Source organism: Myotis myotis, unplaced genomic scaffold (genome assembly GCF_014108235.1).
Source record: "Myotis myotis isolate mMyoMyo1 unplaced genomic scaffold, mMyoMyo1.p scaffold_m19_p_17, whole genome shotgun sequence".
Classification (NCBI taxonomy): Eukaryota; Metazoa; Chordata; class Mammalia; order Chiroptera; family Vespertilionidae; genus Myotis; species Myotis myotis.
In genome coordinates, this window is record NW_023416321.1 from 17,943,453 (window position 1) to 17,957,571 (window position 14,119).

The 14,119-nt window shown below is 36.5% G+C and overlaps 1 protein-coding gene and 1 non-coding gene across 19 annotated transcripts in view; both read left to right on the forward strand.

Moving 5' to 3' along the window:
- Positions 1 to 14,119, forward strand: part of BPTF (bromodomain PHD finger transcription factor) — a 113,505-nt gene that overhangs the window by 39,187 nt on the left and 60,199 nt on the right. For 15 of the 18 annotated variants that reach the window (XM_036339907.1, XM_036339910.1, XM_036339912.1 and 12 more), the window contains 4 exons: positions 80 to 268; positions 4,934 to 5,121; positions 6,294 to 6,649; positions 7,357 to 7,488. In XM_036339907.1, coding sequence (XP_036195800.1) covers positions 80 to 268; positions 4,934 to 5,121; positions 6,294 to 6,649; positions 7,357 to 7,488 — 865 coding nt within the window. The remainder of the gene's footprint in view (positions 1 to 79; positions 269 to 4,933; positions 5,122 to 6,293; positions 6,650 to 7,356; positions 7,489 to 14,119) is intronic. The other 3 variants (XM_036339914.1, XM_036339915.1, XM_036339919.1) reach the window with 1 other exon arrangement.
- On the forward strand, positions 7,990 to 8,155 carry LOC118672540. Its single transcript, XR_004973104.1, has one exon. It is a non-coding gene; the product is annotated as a U1 spliceosomal RNA (small nuclear RNA).

The window sequence follows — 14,119 nt, forward strand, 5'->3', positions numbered from 1 at the left end:
ACAATAAAATGCCTTTTCTGACAATAAGTTAATTTTGATGTGATTTCCAATGTAAAAATCAGGTATTCTATTTTTCTAGAAGAACTTAACAAGACATGTGACAGCAGTAACACTAGTGCTACCACTACCTCCATTCAGCCTAATCTGGAAAACAGTAACAGCAGCAGTGAATTAAGTTCTTCCCAGAGTGAATCTGCTAAGGCAGCTGATGATCCTGACAATGGAGAAAGAGAGTCTCCCACACCTGTCTCTATGCAAGAAGAGATAGGTAAGAATACATGTCATACATTACAGCAAGTCTTTTTTTTTTTCTCCATTTTTAATTTTTAAAATGAAAGTTTGATGGGGGTGGGAAGATTTAGATTTTCTTTTCATTTTTTTCCCCATTTTTTTTTTTTTTTTTAACACAAGTAACACTTGCACCCATTGTTTTTGTTTTAAAAAATACAAAAAGCACACAGGAAAGTAGATCTTTTTCACACCCTCCTCCCCAAAGGTAACCCCCATCAACAGTTTGGTGTGTAACATTTTTATCTTTCTCCATGCAATTTCATTAATGTATGTTTATACAAAGTTTTTTTTTTATTTTAAACAGGATCATTTTGCATGTATTGTTCTGCATCTTGTTTTTATCACTCAGTAATACATGTAATGGATATTTTTGTGTTATAAATGGAATTCATTCTTTTTAACTGCTGCATGGTACTTCACAGTATGGATGACCCACAATTCATTTACTGTTTATTTAATAATAGACATTTAGACTGTTAACAGGTTTTTTTTATTATTACAAATAGTGGTGCCTTTTAACATTCTCAGCATACATCTTGTGTACTTATCAAGTATGTTTGGCAGAATAGAAACAGTGAGTGGAGGAGTATCTGGGTCTAATGGTTAGGTACATGTTAAAGTAGTCATGGCTACTGCTTCATTGTACATGAAAAGTGATTTATGCCGATAATTTATATACATATGTATTTCTTCATACACTGACCTAAATTCAGCATCATCAGTCTCTCAGAGTTTTGCCGATGGTAAAGTTTTCATTTTAAGATTTGCAGATCCCTGCTTACTAACGTGGTTGAATTTCTTTTTGTGTGTTTGCTCAACTTTGTGAATTGCTTTTTTCACGTCATTTGCTCATTTTTTCCTATTGAGTTTTGATATTTTTCCTTAATGAGTTTTAAGAATGCTTTATAAAGTGTTATGGCTATTAATCTTTGATTTTACATGTATACATATATAGTCATTGCTTGTTTTTAACTCTGTTATGTTGTACAACAATTTTTACATTTTTATCTAGTTAACTTTATCAGTCTTTTTCTGTAGGGTTTCTCTGGATTTTATTTCTTACTAAGGAAGACCATCCCTATTCCAAGAATATATATGTATATTTTATAGTTATTTTGCATAATACTTCTATAACTGTTTTTTATCCTTCTGGAGTATAATTTTATGTATTGTATGAGGTGGGGACCTGTTTTAATTAGGACTTTTTGAATTGCAAGTGACCAAATCAGCTTAAATTAGTTTAAGTGAAAAGGGAATTTAATTGCTTGTATAATGGGAAAGTCCAGGCCATCATCAGGGATAACTGGACCCTCAGGTATCAAAACTCTTTCTGTCTTCCTCTTTCACTCTCACCTTTTGCATCTGCGTATGTTTGTATGTTAACTTCATTCTCTCCTAATACAGACAGGCTTTTCCCAAGTGGCATCAGCAGTTTGTATTCATATCTTCCCAAGGCCTGTGACCCAAAGGCAAGGCCACTACTCCTACTCCAAATCCAAAGCCCTTGAGGAAGGAATTTGAGTGGCCTAACTTGGACATATTGTTCCCACCCCTATGGCCAGGGCAGGCAAGGTATTATGATTGATGGCTCCAGCAAAAGTATATGATTCAAGTGGGAGTGGTCTCCAAGAAAGAGAGATGCTATAAAGATAGAAACAGTAAATAACCACAATTCTACCCTTTGGTAGCTTAGCACAAACTTGTGTATTCAAATTAAAAAATGTTTCTGCCTAACATAATGCCAAGATCTTACCCACCACTGAAACTTTTTCAAAAAATTATTTTCCAAAATTATATTTGGTAATTACAATTGTGTCTTGGGTATCTTCTTCTGTGTTTGTCTATTATTTCTTACTAGAGGCCTAGTGCACGGATTTGTGCACTGGTGAGGTCCCTCGGCCTGCCCTGTGGGGATCGGTCCAAAACCAGCTCTCCGACATCCCCTGAGGGGTCCCGGATTGTGAGAGGGTGGTTCTTGGTTGACACACCCCAGAATCAGGTTCCTTCCTCTCTGTGTCACCCGAGAACCACAGCTGCCAAGTCACCGCAGCTTGGCAGCTCCTGCGTTGAGCTGCCCCCTGGTGGTCAGTGCGTATCATAGCTACCAGTCAGAAGGTTGGCCAGTCGCTTAGACGTATATTATTTATTTATTTATTTATTTATTTATTTATTTATTTATTTATTTATATATATAATAAATTTATTGTATATTTATTTATTTATTAGGTCTAGATGTGGCTTATCTTGATCTCAATCCACCAGCCGTTCTTATAAATCTTGCTGCCAATCCACCAGCCGTTCTTATAAATCTTGCTGCCATTGGTTTTCTGGGAAGGTGGCTGTGGATGAGAAGTGGGGAGCCTATGGGAACATCACCCTTCTATAGGCTTTTCTGTTTTAGCAGCCTAGTTCTGGCTGGCTGTTGTCAGGGGTGGGCTGCTGAGAATTGCTATAGGTTTGACTAATCATACAATTTAGCTTGGCAGGTTTGGAATTTTCTCTGGCAGTGGTACTCCCTTATAGATTGCTTGGGTACCCAGCTAGTACCTAATGGCCATAAATGTGGTTCCTGAAGGTAAACCTCTTCTACTTGCCCTCAGGCGAATAGTCTGTCTAAGCTCCTGCCTCCTCACATTATTAAACACTGAGCTCCAGAGGCTGGGAGGAAGCAGCTCTGTACTCTGCCTCCAGGCTGCATCTAAGTGATTCACCCCCTTTATAGTGTGGCCTTTGGGCAAGGGGTATAAGATAAGGACCTCCACCCGCAGCCTGGTTTCCTTTCAAGTCTTACCCCTAGGGATGAATTTTCTGCCTCCTTTCCCTTATTTGCAGTAAATTTTGCTTGAAGGGCTTCTTTTTAAAAGCTCTGTGCCATTCCCTTTCTGCTTTTTTCGGAAGTCCAGCCTAGACCAGACAATGTCTAAAAAGTCTTTATTGTAGGACTTTGTAGATGGTCCCAAGACATAGCCATCGTGGTTCAACATCTTGGCATAAACCTTCAGCATGGGTGGGCTTCTGGTTTGGGGCCCAAGGGACACTGTTGGTGGTCTGACCAGCTGCTTTGCTGCCATACATTGGAAGTTTCTAGTTTTCCAGCCTGGGATGGCAAAATGTCCAGTACCTCTATCACATCTTGATTTAGTGCCATATTTTGGGATCAAAATCTTAAAATACTCTGCTGGATTGTTTAGAATTTATTGATTATATTGATTATATATCTGGTGACAGAAATTCGCCAGACTTACTTAAAACAAAAAGAGAATTTTATTGGGAGGTACAGAAGTAACGACAGCACCAGGGGCATTATTGGACCAGTAATAACTCAGTGAGGTTATCACTGTTCTTCTCCTCATGTTCAACTTCCCCACCTCATGATGGGCTTATTATCTCTTACTTTTTATTGGATGTTTTATCCATGTCATGAGGTAAAAGTGGCCAACCTTTAATTTATAACCTTTATGCTCATTAATGTCCTTTCTCCATCTCCAACTTTTCTAAAGCAATACTATTTCTCATTCTTCAGATTTTCAAAATTGGAATAATTTGCTGAATGACTTGGACCATATAACCAATTCTGGGGCGATCACTGTGGCCAACCATTGATAGGCTCTCTCTGGCTAAGCTGGATGAGTTAGCTCACTCCGTACATAGGGCAAGATACTTATTTGCAGTCCTGGCAGATTCATGATTGTAGTGGGTGGAGGAAAAGCATATCCCCAAAGGAAAGGGGTGTTGAATACATAAGATTAATAAATGTTTACTGAATTGTTTTAACTTTAGTATTTTTCAAAATAGATAAGCCACTTCTCCCAATCCAATTTTTTTCCTCTACTTAGAATGTCATCTTTATATTATACAGTATAGTAAGTTTTCTGTTCAGTTTTCCATTTGCCAATGCCATAGTGTCTTAATTTTATAAAGCTTTAAATTAAAAAAAGAGATCTTGTTCAACTATCTGACCAATGGAAATTGGATACTGATACAATCGTTTCAGACAGTATAGGAATTTTCAGCCTAAGTGAGATTCATGGGAAAGCAGAAATTATTCCTGTCTTAAAAACTAAGTAACAATGAAAATGTGAGAGGCCTTTATTATATTAAGAAAAACTAATTTAGTTAATGTTCACATGTATAATTATTTGCAAATACAGATAATTATATGGATTTTTTAGGAGAAAATTCACTTGGCATTTTATATTTATAAGCTTTCAACCATTAGGTATTTAAGCAGAATTTCATTGGAAATCTTTCTAAAATTAATTGTATCCTTTACTTTTTATATAGAAATCCACATTTATTATATAAGGCAACATCTTATTACTGTGCATTTTGAGTTGTTATATTTGTTACTTATAAATTTCTAGCAGCCCTTACTGTTTTCTAGTAGATGAGCTTTGAAACAGATAACCTGGCATGTTTGAATTTTCTGTAAAATAATAAATGACTCATAGTTAAGTTCTGACATAACTTTCTTTTAAATAAAACCTGTAAGAATTAATACATTTGCTTTGGCTCTTCAAGGACTTTTTCTGTTTACTTTTTGGATCTTAGATGTGCACCAGGTATGAGTTTTAGATAAAGTAGTAGCATATATAATTTAATTACTGTTAGCAATTACTTCTGACTTTTCATTTGTTAACAGGTGATTTCAAATCAGAAAAGTCTAATGGGGAAATAAGTGAGTCTCCTGGAGGTGGACGAGGAGCATCCGGTTCAACTCGAATTATCACGAGATTACGGAATCCAGACAGCAAGCTTAGTCAGCTGAAGAGCCAACAGGTGGCAGCTGCAGCCCATGAAGCAAATAAGTTATTTAAGGAGGGCAAAGAGGTGTGTTCTTTCTGTTTAAAACAAACATTTTTGGAATGTAAAAATAATTTTATTTACTGTACCTTAAAAATAGTGGAAGTAAGTTTATAGAACCTCTTTTGACTTCTATTTTCTCCACTTCCAAGAGTGTCTTGGCTAACAGAACTAAAGTATTACATTTAGAAGTATAGTTGTGCCCCTGGATTTCAGTCCATGCAAAGAAATGCTGTAAATGTGTGGTGTATTTTGTTTATGATTATTTTATTGTATGTAATTCTAAAGAGATCCATGCTTTTTTCCACATAGAGTAATGAGTAGGCTGTTTGTAGATGATTTAATGCTCAGCTCCAGCTAGAATCATTTTAGGTGAACCTGCAGCAAAAAGATAGGACTTACTCCTTGATTGTAGAGTACAGTGCATAGAACAGCACAGCATCCCAGCTCTCATTGTGAATGAAAAGATTGAAGCCAGGACTTAGTATTTCTGCCCCTCAGCTAGCCATGGTGACAGAGTAATGACTACAGTGGTATCTCCCAGTTGAGAATCATTTGCAGGGTAGATATGCATTGTTTGTAACATAGGAATTGATTTAAAACACTGGCTTTTAAACTTTTTTTCTACTCTGACCCTCAGTAAGACATTTTTCATAGCCCCCCAGTACACTCAAAAGTGTCCTGAAATAGCATTTTGCAGTACTATGTGGGAAGCACTCTGTTATTTTCTCTTCTGTTGTATTATATTTCATTTTTTTAAAAAGCTGAATAAGGCCCACTATTGATTTCATAATTCACAAGAGGACTGGCATCAACTCTTTGAAAACATTATTTTAGATTATCCTCAGGCTCTTCTACTAAAGCTGAAATTGATGAAAGGAGCAGAAGAAGAGGTATTTTTAGGAATATATTTTTTTGGGAATAGTACATGTAATGCCCTCCTTATTCCTTAACCTATATATTGTAGGCTTGAAATAATGATTTGGTGAATGATTTACACATGTAGTTTTGTGTGTATATTTGAGATGCATGAAAATAATTATGTCTGACATATAATAGGCATTTAATAGAGGTTAGTTTACTTTTAAACCTCAGAAGTTCAGTCATAAGATGTATTTGGAATGATTAAATTACAAATTATTGAAACATAATTTGCATATTTGATATAAACAATGGAGTCTTTTTATTTTCTTTGTCAGGTACTGGTAGTTAACTCTCAAGGAGAGATTTCACGTTTGAGCACCAAAAAGGAAGTGGTCATGAAAGGAAATATCAACAATTACTTTAAGTTGGGTCAAGAAGGGAAATATCGTGTCTACCACAATCAATACTCCACCAATTCATTTGCGTTGAATAAGCACCAGCACAGAGAAGACCATGATAAGAGAAGACATCTTGCACACAAATTCTGTCTGACTCCAGCAGGAGAGTTCAAATGGAATGGTTCTGTCCATGGGTCCAAAGTTCTTACAATATCTACTCTGAGACTGACCATCACCCAACTGGAAAACAATATCCCTTCATCTTTTCTTCATCCCAATTGGGCTTCACACAGGTAAAGGAAACTAAGGTTCATTTATTGCTGTGAATATAGTGACTACAAAATGATCATTGCAGGTGTGTACTTAAAATGGTCATTACCAGTGAATTGAATGAAATCAGTTTAGTTAGCTAAACATTGAGGACCTTAGGGATGTGAGTGTACTTCTACGTTACTGAGCCAACAGTAGAGATTTGGGAGATTTCTGGAAAACAGACTCTTTATCCCTGGAATTAAGTAGCGATCAAAGGAGAACAGAACACTGTAGACGGTTTAAGAAGTTGGAGGACTAGCCAAAACCGGTTTGGCTCAGTGGATAGAGCGTCGGCCTGCGGACTGAAAGGTCCCAGGTTCGATTCCGGTCAAGGGCATGTGCCTTGGTTGTGGGCACATCCCCAGCGGGGAGTGTGCAGGAGGCGGCTGATCGATGTTTCTCTCTCATCGATGTTTCTAACTCTCTGTCTCTCTCCCTTCCTCTCTGTGAAAAATTAATAAAATATATTTAAAAAAAAAGAAGTTGGAGGACTAATTGACCTTTGGGATTCATTCCAATGGTCAAAATTTATAATTCTATGAGATAGAAAATTCCAGTAGCAGTATAGTTTATACCTGCTTAGCCTAGAAACATGTCCTGTAAGATGGAGGTATCGTAAATTACAACCCTTGTGCTTATAACTTAGGATCAACGAAGTGAAATGTTTGTTTTTCCTTCTGAAATATAGGGCAAATTGGATCAAGGCAGTTCAGATGTGTAGCAAACCCAGAGAATTTGCTCTGGCTTTAGCTATTTTGGAGTGTGCAGTTAAACCAGTTGTGATGCTACCAATATGGCGGGAATCTTTAGGACACACCAGGTAAGTGAATTCTGAGCCCTGTGAATGGTGTGTTAGACTCCTTTTTGGAAGATTAGTCTATTGAGGATGAAAGTGAATGTATTTAAAAGAGCATATTAAAGACTTAATTCTTCTTGGCCTCATTTTTCTCCTGTATAATAACATAAACATGAGTAAACATTAGTTCTAATTTATGATATAGAATTGTAATGAAGATTAAAGTACATCAAGTATATGAAGTAAATATTTTCTATTATAAAAAGCATCTTTATTGAATAGAAAGAGCAGTCAGATTTTTTGAATATTCTAGAATGTTTCAGGTACTGTACGAGGCATCTAATTTATTTAGAGTTGAATGTCTGGCCAAAAATCATGTTAGTTCCTAAGTAGATCAAGAGCTCTGTAACTTCTTCAGATGGTTAAAAAAAAAAAAAGATATATTTAGTGCCTTGAATCTACTTTTTCACCCTAGGGATTTTTTATTTATTTATTTTAACTTTAGTTAGTCTTTAAGAAGTTATTACACATACGTGGCAGGGGAGATACCATGATCACGAAGGCGGTTTTCCCAGGGCAAGGCTTATCCATTGCACTCCGGATGTGCCGACCCCTGTAATTTCCCCAAATGTGGGAAACTGGACTGCATAATTTGTGGGAGTGGGGGACTGCATTCGCGTGCGCGTGCACACACACACACACAAGTTATTACAATAAAACTAATACAAGCTTATGGTAAAAATGTACATTATAATTCCGTGTGAAAAATAAAAATCGTTCTACCTACAGGACCCACTCCAAAGGTATAACACTGCCATTTTTAAAATATGAATATAGGTTTGTGTTGCTTTCAACATCTGTTTTATTTTATAATGAAAAGTTTTTTTAAGAAAAGTTCATTTATACCTACTAAACATTTTTCATTGGCTAAGGCTTGCTGTCAGTTTTCCCATATAAATCTTATGGATACTTTCTCTTTTCTTCCTCCTATTTTGGCTATAACTGCTGCTACCAGTAGAGGCTTCCACAAATAGAATGGACTTAATTCTTCCTAGGATAACAAAAACGGGTGAAGCTAAGGTGCTACAGCCTGCACCCCTGGAGAGGAGGCTAAATGGGTGGCACGCCTTTATTCTACTCCTATGGCTTTCTTTTATCAGGGTAAAGCCAGGAAAGAGTCAGAGGCAATACTCTATTTCTGTTGTTCCTTCTTGCATTTAACTCTAGACTTGCGCCAAACCATTCTGTCCAACGTTCTCCAATTCAGTGATTGTCCTGAAACTTGTTTTAATGGACCAGGCAGCCACCTCTCTGATGGCAGAGAACACTTCTTTGAGAACTAAAGCTAATCCAAATGTTGCTAAGTAAAACTCCCAATACTCAAACATAACTCTTTGGAATTATTAAATCATGCCTTTTATAAATTTGTTTCTGATTATTAAACATTCTAATGAAGATGGATTTCGATTTGTAAAAAAAAAATTGAGGTATTTTTTTCTTATTGTTTGCCATTATAACTAGTCTTCTAAACAGGTTACTTAGTGACAACTTGGTAGCATGAACTTTTTTAATATGACAAGGTGAGATAAAAATAGGACACTGAATTTTTAAAAATATTAGAGACCATGATTCAGGAAAATTAGAAGTTAATAATAGGACTTCCATTTCTGGCAAAACTAGAAGTGGTCAGCTACTTCTAGGTGACTTCTAAGAAAATATCTGTGAATTTAAATATTTTATTTAGAAAATGTTTATTGTGATATTCAATAACAAAGCTTTAAGCACAATCTAAATCTAAGAGAAAATTGTAGTCTTTATTGAAAAATAGTACAGAATACCTAAATAGCCCTGGCTGGGTTGGTTTGAGCCTCATCCTGATGTGCCAAGGTTACAGGATTGATCCCTGGTCAAGGCACAGACAGGAATCAACCAATAAGTAGAACAGTGATGGCAAACCTTTTGAGCTCGGCATGTCAGCATTTTGAAAAACCCTAACTTAACTCGGGTGCCGTGTCACATGTAGAAATTTTTTGATATTTGCAACCATAGTAAAACAAAGACTTATATTTTTGATATTTATTTTATATATTTAAATGCCATTTAACAAAGAAAAATCAACAAAAAAATGAGTTTGCATGTCACCTCTGACATATGTGTCATAGGTTCGCCATCACTGAAGTAGAACAACAAACCAATTCTCTCTCTCTTTCTCTCTCTCTCTGTCTCTCTTTCTCTCCCCTTCCACCCTTCCCTCTCTCTTTTCTTCCCTCCCTTCTTCTGTCTCTGTAAAAAAAATCAATAAATGAAAGGAAAATAAGGAATACCTAAATAAATGGAAATATATTTCATGTTCATGTATAGGAAGACTCGGTGTCTTGAAAATGACAGTTTACCTTGTGTTAATATATAAATTAATTTCAATAACATTGATAATTATTGTTGAGCTTTCTGTAGGATTTGACAAGATGATTAGAAAATTTATATGGAAAGGGGCAGTAATAGAAAAGGTATGTACGATAAGGTAGGACTTGCCCTACCAGGTAACAAAACTTATTTGGTAGCTATAATACTGTGTTATAGATGCAAAGATAAACAAGTAGACCCGTGGTACAGAGTAAACAGTCCAGAAGGAGTCCAACCCCCATATAGAAATACATTTATGATAGAAATAGCATTAGAAAGAGTGAACTGTTCAATAAAAGGTGAGGAAATTAGTTTGATTCTCGGTCAGGGCATATATCCGGTTGTGTGGGAGGCAGTTGATGGATGTTTCTCTCTCCCTCTTCCTTTTTCTCTCTCTAAAATTAAAAATAAAATTAAAAATAACTAGGGCCCTAACCGGTTTGGCTCAGTGGATAGAGCGTCAGCCTGTGGACTCAAGGGTCCCAGATTCGATTCCGGTCAAGGGCATGTACCTTGGTTGTGGGCACATCCCCAGTAGAGGGTGTGCGGAAGGCAGCTGATCGATGTTTCTCTCTCATCGATGTTTCTGGCTCTCTATCCTTCTCCCTTCCTCTCTGTAAAAAAAATCAATAAAATATATTAAAAAAGAAAAAAAAAAGTAATTGTTGCCCTGGCAAAGGTAATAAAATAAAATAATGAAAATAACTAGGAATAGATCCAGGGACATAGAAGCATGGAACAGACCGTTGAATATCAGAGGGAAGGCTGGGGTGGGTGGGTGGGAAGAGATCAACCAAAGAAATTGTATGCATACATGCATAACCCTTGGATGCGATAATAGTGTGGTGAAGGCCTAAGGTGGGAGGTGGGGGTGTACTAGAAGGGGTCAGTGGGGCAAAAAAAAAAGGACATATGTAACATTACTTTCAACAGTAAGATTTCAAAAGAAAACTAGGGCCTATTATACATTCTTCAGATTGTCAAAAATTGAAGGAGTATTGGCAAAAATGTGACATAATAGAAGGAGAATTCTACATTACTGATAAAAGAGCAACTCATATAATGGTTGCTACAAGCATTTTTGAGAAAAATTTGGTAAAAACAAAGTTGAAAACTTCTACTCATAACTAAATACCTTAGTCAAACCTTACATGTGTATATGAAAATACATGTAGAAAGGCAATTTTTTATAACACTTCGTAGTGGTGAAAATGTGCTGATAACCCTTAAATGCTCAGGATCAGGCATGTTGAAATTGTGGTGCAGTTCTGTAATGGTCTACTAGATAGCAGTGAAAAACAAAGTAGAACAAGTGTCAGTGAGATTGAATCACATAAATGTACAACAGAGTGAAAACAACTCTTTTCCTAAAAAATACTTGGAGTATGATTCCATTTATGTAAAATTTAAAAACATGTATGCTAATACAGTGTTGTTTATAGATATGAACACTTGTGGTAAAAGGTTAAAGCAATGTAAGGGTTTATGCTCGAAACTGAAGAACGATATCTCTAAGTAAATACCAGGTGGTCAAAGAAAAATCATAATGAAAACTAGAAAACATTTTGAATGGAAAGTTCATGAGAATACTACATATATTGACATTTGGGGGCTATAACTAAAGAGTGCCCAGGGAAGCCGGCTGGATGGCTTAGCTCAGTGATGGCGAACCTTTTGAGCTCGGTGTATCAGCATTTTGAATAACCCTAACTTAACTCTGGTGCTGTGTCACATATAGAAATTTTTTGATATTTGCAACCATAGTAAAACAAAGACTTATATTTTTGATATTTATTTTATATATTTAAATGCCATTTAACAAAGAAAAATCAACCAAAAAAATGAGTTCGTGTGTCACAGGTTCGCCATCACTGGCTTAGTTGGTTGGAGCACCGTCCCTTATACTAAAAATGTTTTGGGTTCCATCCAGGTAGCGTATGGGAGGCAACTGACCAATGTATCCCCCCTTTCCTCCCCATCCCCTTTCCTCTGTCATGCCATCCTCCCCTTCCTTTCCCATCTCTTTCAAATCAGTAAACATATCCTTGGGTGAGGATTAAAAAAAAAAAGAGTACCCAGGGCAAATTGGTAGCCTTCAACATTTATATTGGAAAAGAAAAACTAAAATTAATTAGCGAGGTTTAAGTCTCAAGACGTCAACCCAAAGAAAGGAAATATTAAGGAATATCAAATAGTATATATTTCATGAAATAGAAAACAAATATGCCTTAGATACAATTACAATTTATAAATCCCTGATAAGATTATCAGAAAAGGAGTGAGAGGGGAGAAAATTAAAGAACCCATATCAAGAATAGAAAATGGGACATACCAACCAACCCATATTCTCTCACTGGTACTAGGGACTTAACCCTTCACAGGGCTCACTATTGCAGTACTCGGGCTTCCTGCGTCCACAGAGAAAAGGGCTCCTACTTTTCTGTAGAAGAGTTGTGGGGTGGGGAGCCCCATGGACCTCAGTCATTGGACTGAGTAGGCCATAGGCTATACTCTTCTGAGTCAGGAAGAGGATTTCTGGTTCAGTTTAAAGACTATCTCAGGAGAAGGGCAGGACCAGATGATTTCATAGGGAAGTTATTCAAGTTTCAATAAACAGATAATTCTATTTAAACTCTTTCACAAAATAGAAAAAGAAGGAAATCTTGTAGATTATCATTTCCGTTAGTATAAAACTTGATAAATAGAAACTGATGAATAGATAAATAGAAAATTGTAGTCCTATCTTTAGTAATATTTACCATTGATAAATAATTAATGGCACACCGTGTGCATTCAAGAAATCTTAAGATTAGGAAATACATTTAGGAGTAAATTTAAAGAATTAAACCATAGCTAAATCGACTACCCCTAGCATGGAAAACTTGTCCATTCTTAGGATATTATTAATACCATGCTATTTTAATACATCAAAGAAAGAAAACTTAGATCATCTCATTAGATGCCAAAAATGTATTTGTTTATTAACAAGTTAATTATTCTTTTTTTTTTTTTTTAAATATATTTTATTGATTTTTTACAGAGAGGAAGTGAGAGAGATAGAGAGTTAGAAACATCGATGAGAGAGAAACATCGATCAGCTGCCTCCTGCACATCTCCTACTGGGGATATGCCCGCAACCCAGGTACATGCCCTTGACCGGAACCGAACCTGGGACCCTTCAGTCCGCAGGCCGACGCTCTATCCACCGAGCCAAACCGGTTTCGGCAATTATTCTTTTTTTAAAAATACTTGGGGAATGGGAAGAGATGAATAGTCTTTTTTTTTTTTTTTTTTTTGATAAATATGTATTTCAATCAAACCATCATGGTTTTTGGTGAAACTCTTTAAGGCATTCCCATTAATACTCTGACACAAAACAAATATGCCAGCTATTACTACTGTCTTTTAACGTTTCTTAAAAAGTATTAGCCAAGCTCTAACCGGTTTGGCTCAGTGGATAGAGCGTCAGCCTGCGGACTGAAGGGTCCCAGGTTCTATTCCAGTCAAGGGCATGTACCTTGGTTGCGGGCATATCCCCAGTAAGGGGCGTGCAGGAGGCAGCTGATCGATGTTTCTCTCTCATCGATGTTTCTAACTCACTATCCCTCTCCCCTCCTCTCTGTAAAATAATCAATAAAATATATTTCAAAAAAAGAAAAAAAGACAAAAAAAACCTCTACTGGGGTTTTCTCTTAAAAAAAAAAAAAGTATTAGCCAAGGCAGTTTATCACAATTATGCAGTTGATCTAATTATACACTTAAAAGAACTAACAGAAACAATATGAAAATCAAGTAAGATGGCCACCATATTGAACAATAGATTTTATGTATATAAGCAGTAACCATGTGGAAAATACAGAAGTTCTGAGTTAAAAATAACAAATTGAATAAGTACTTAAGTTTGCCCCCTGCTGAGCTCCACCAAAACTATGGCAGAGGGATTTTTTAAAAAGCATAAACCCACAGGGACAAGGGGAACAAGAGAGAATGCAGCACCAGTAAAACTGGAAGCAATAGTGCAGCTGTACAAATGGTAAGTACCCAAGAAGGGAGAGAACTAAGAATTGTTACAGCTCACACCACAGAATCCTCAGAAGGCCCAGAAACAGGAAATGTAGAGCAGTCTTCTTCAGATCCTGCCTGCAGTACCTATTTACACAGTCTGCTAGAGCCTCTGAGTGTGGTGAGCCCAGTGCCTTCCAGGTCTTGCTCATGAACTTGCCCTTGGATTTTAACCAGAAGAGGCTCTTGC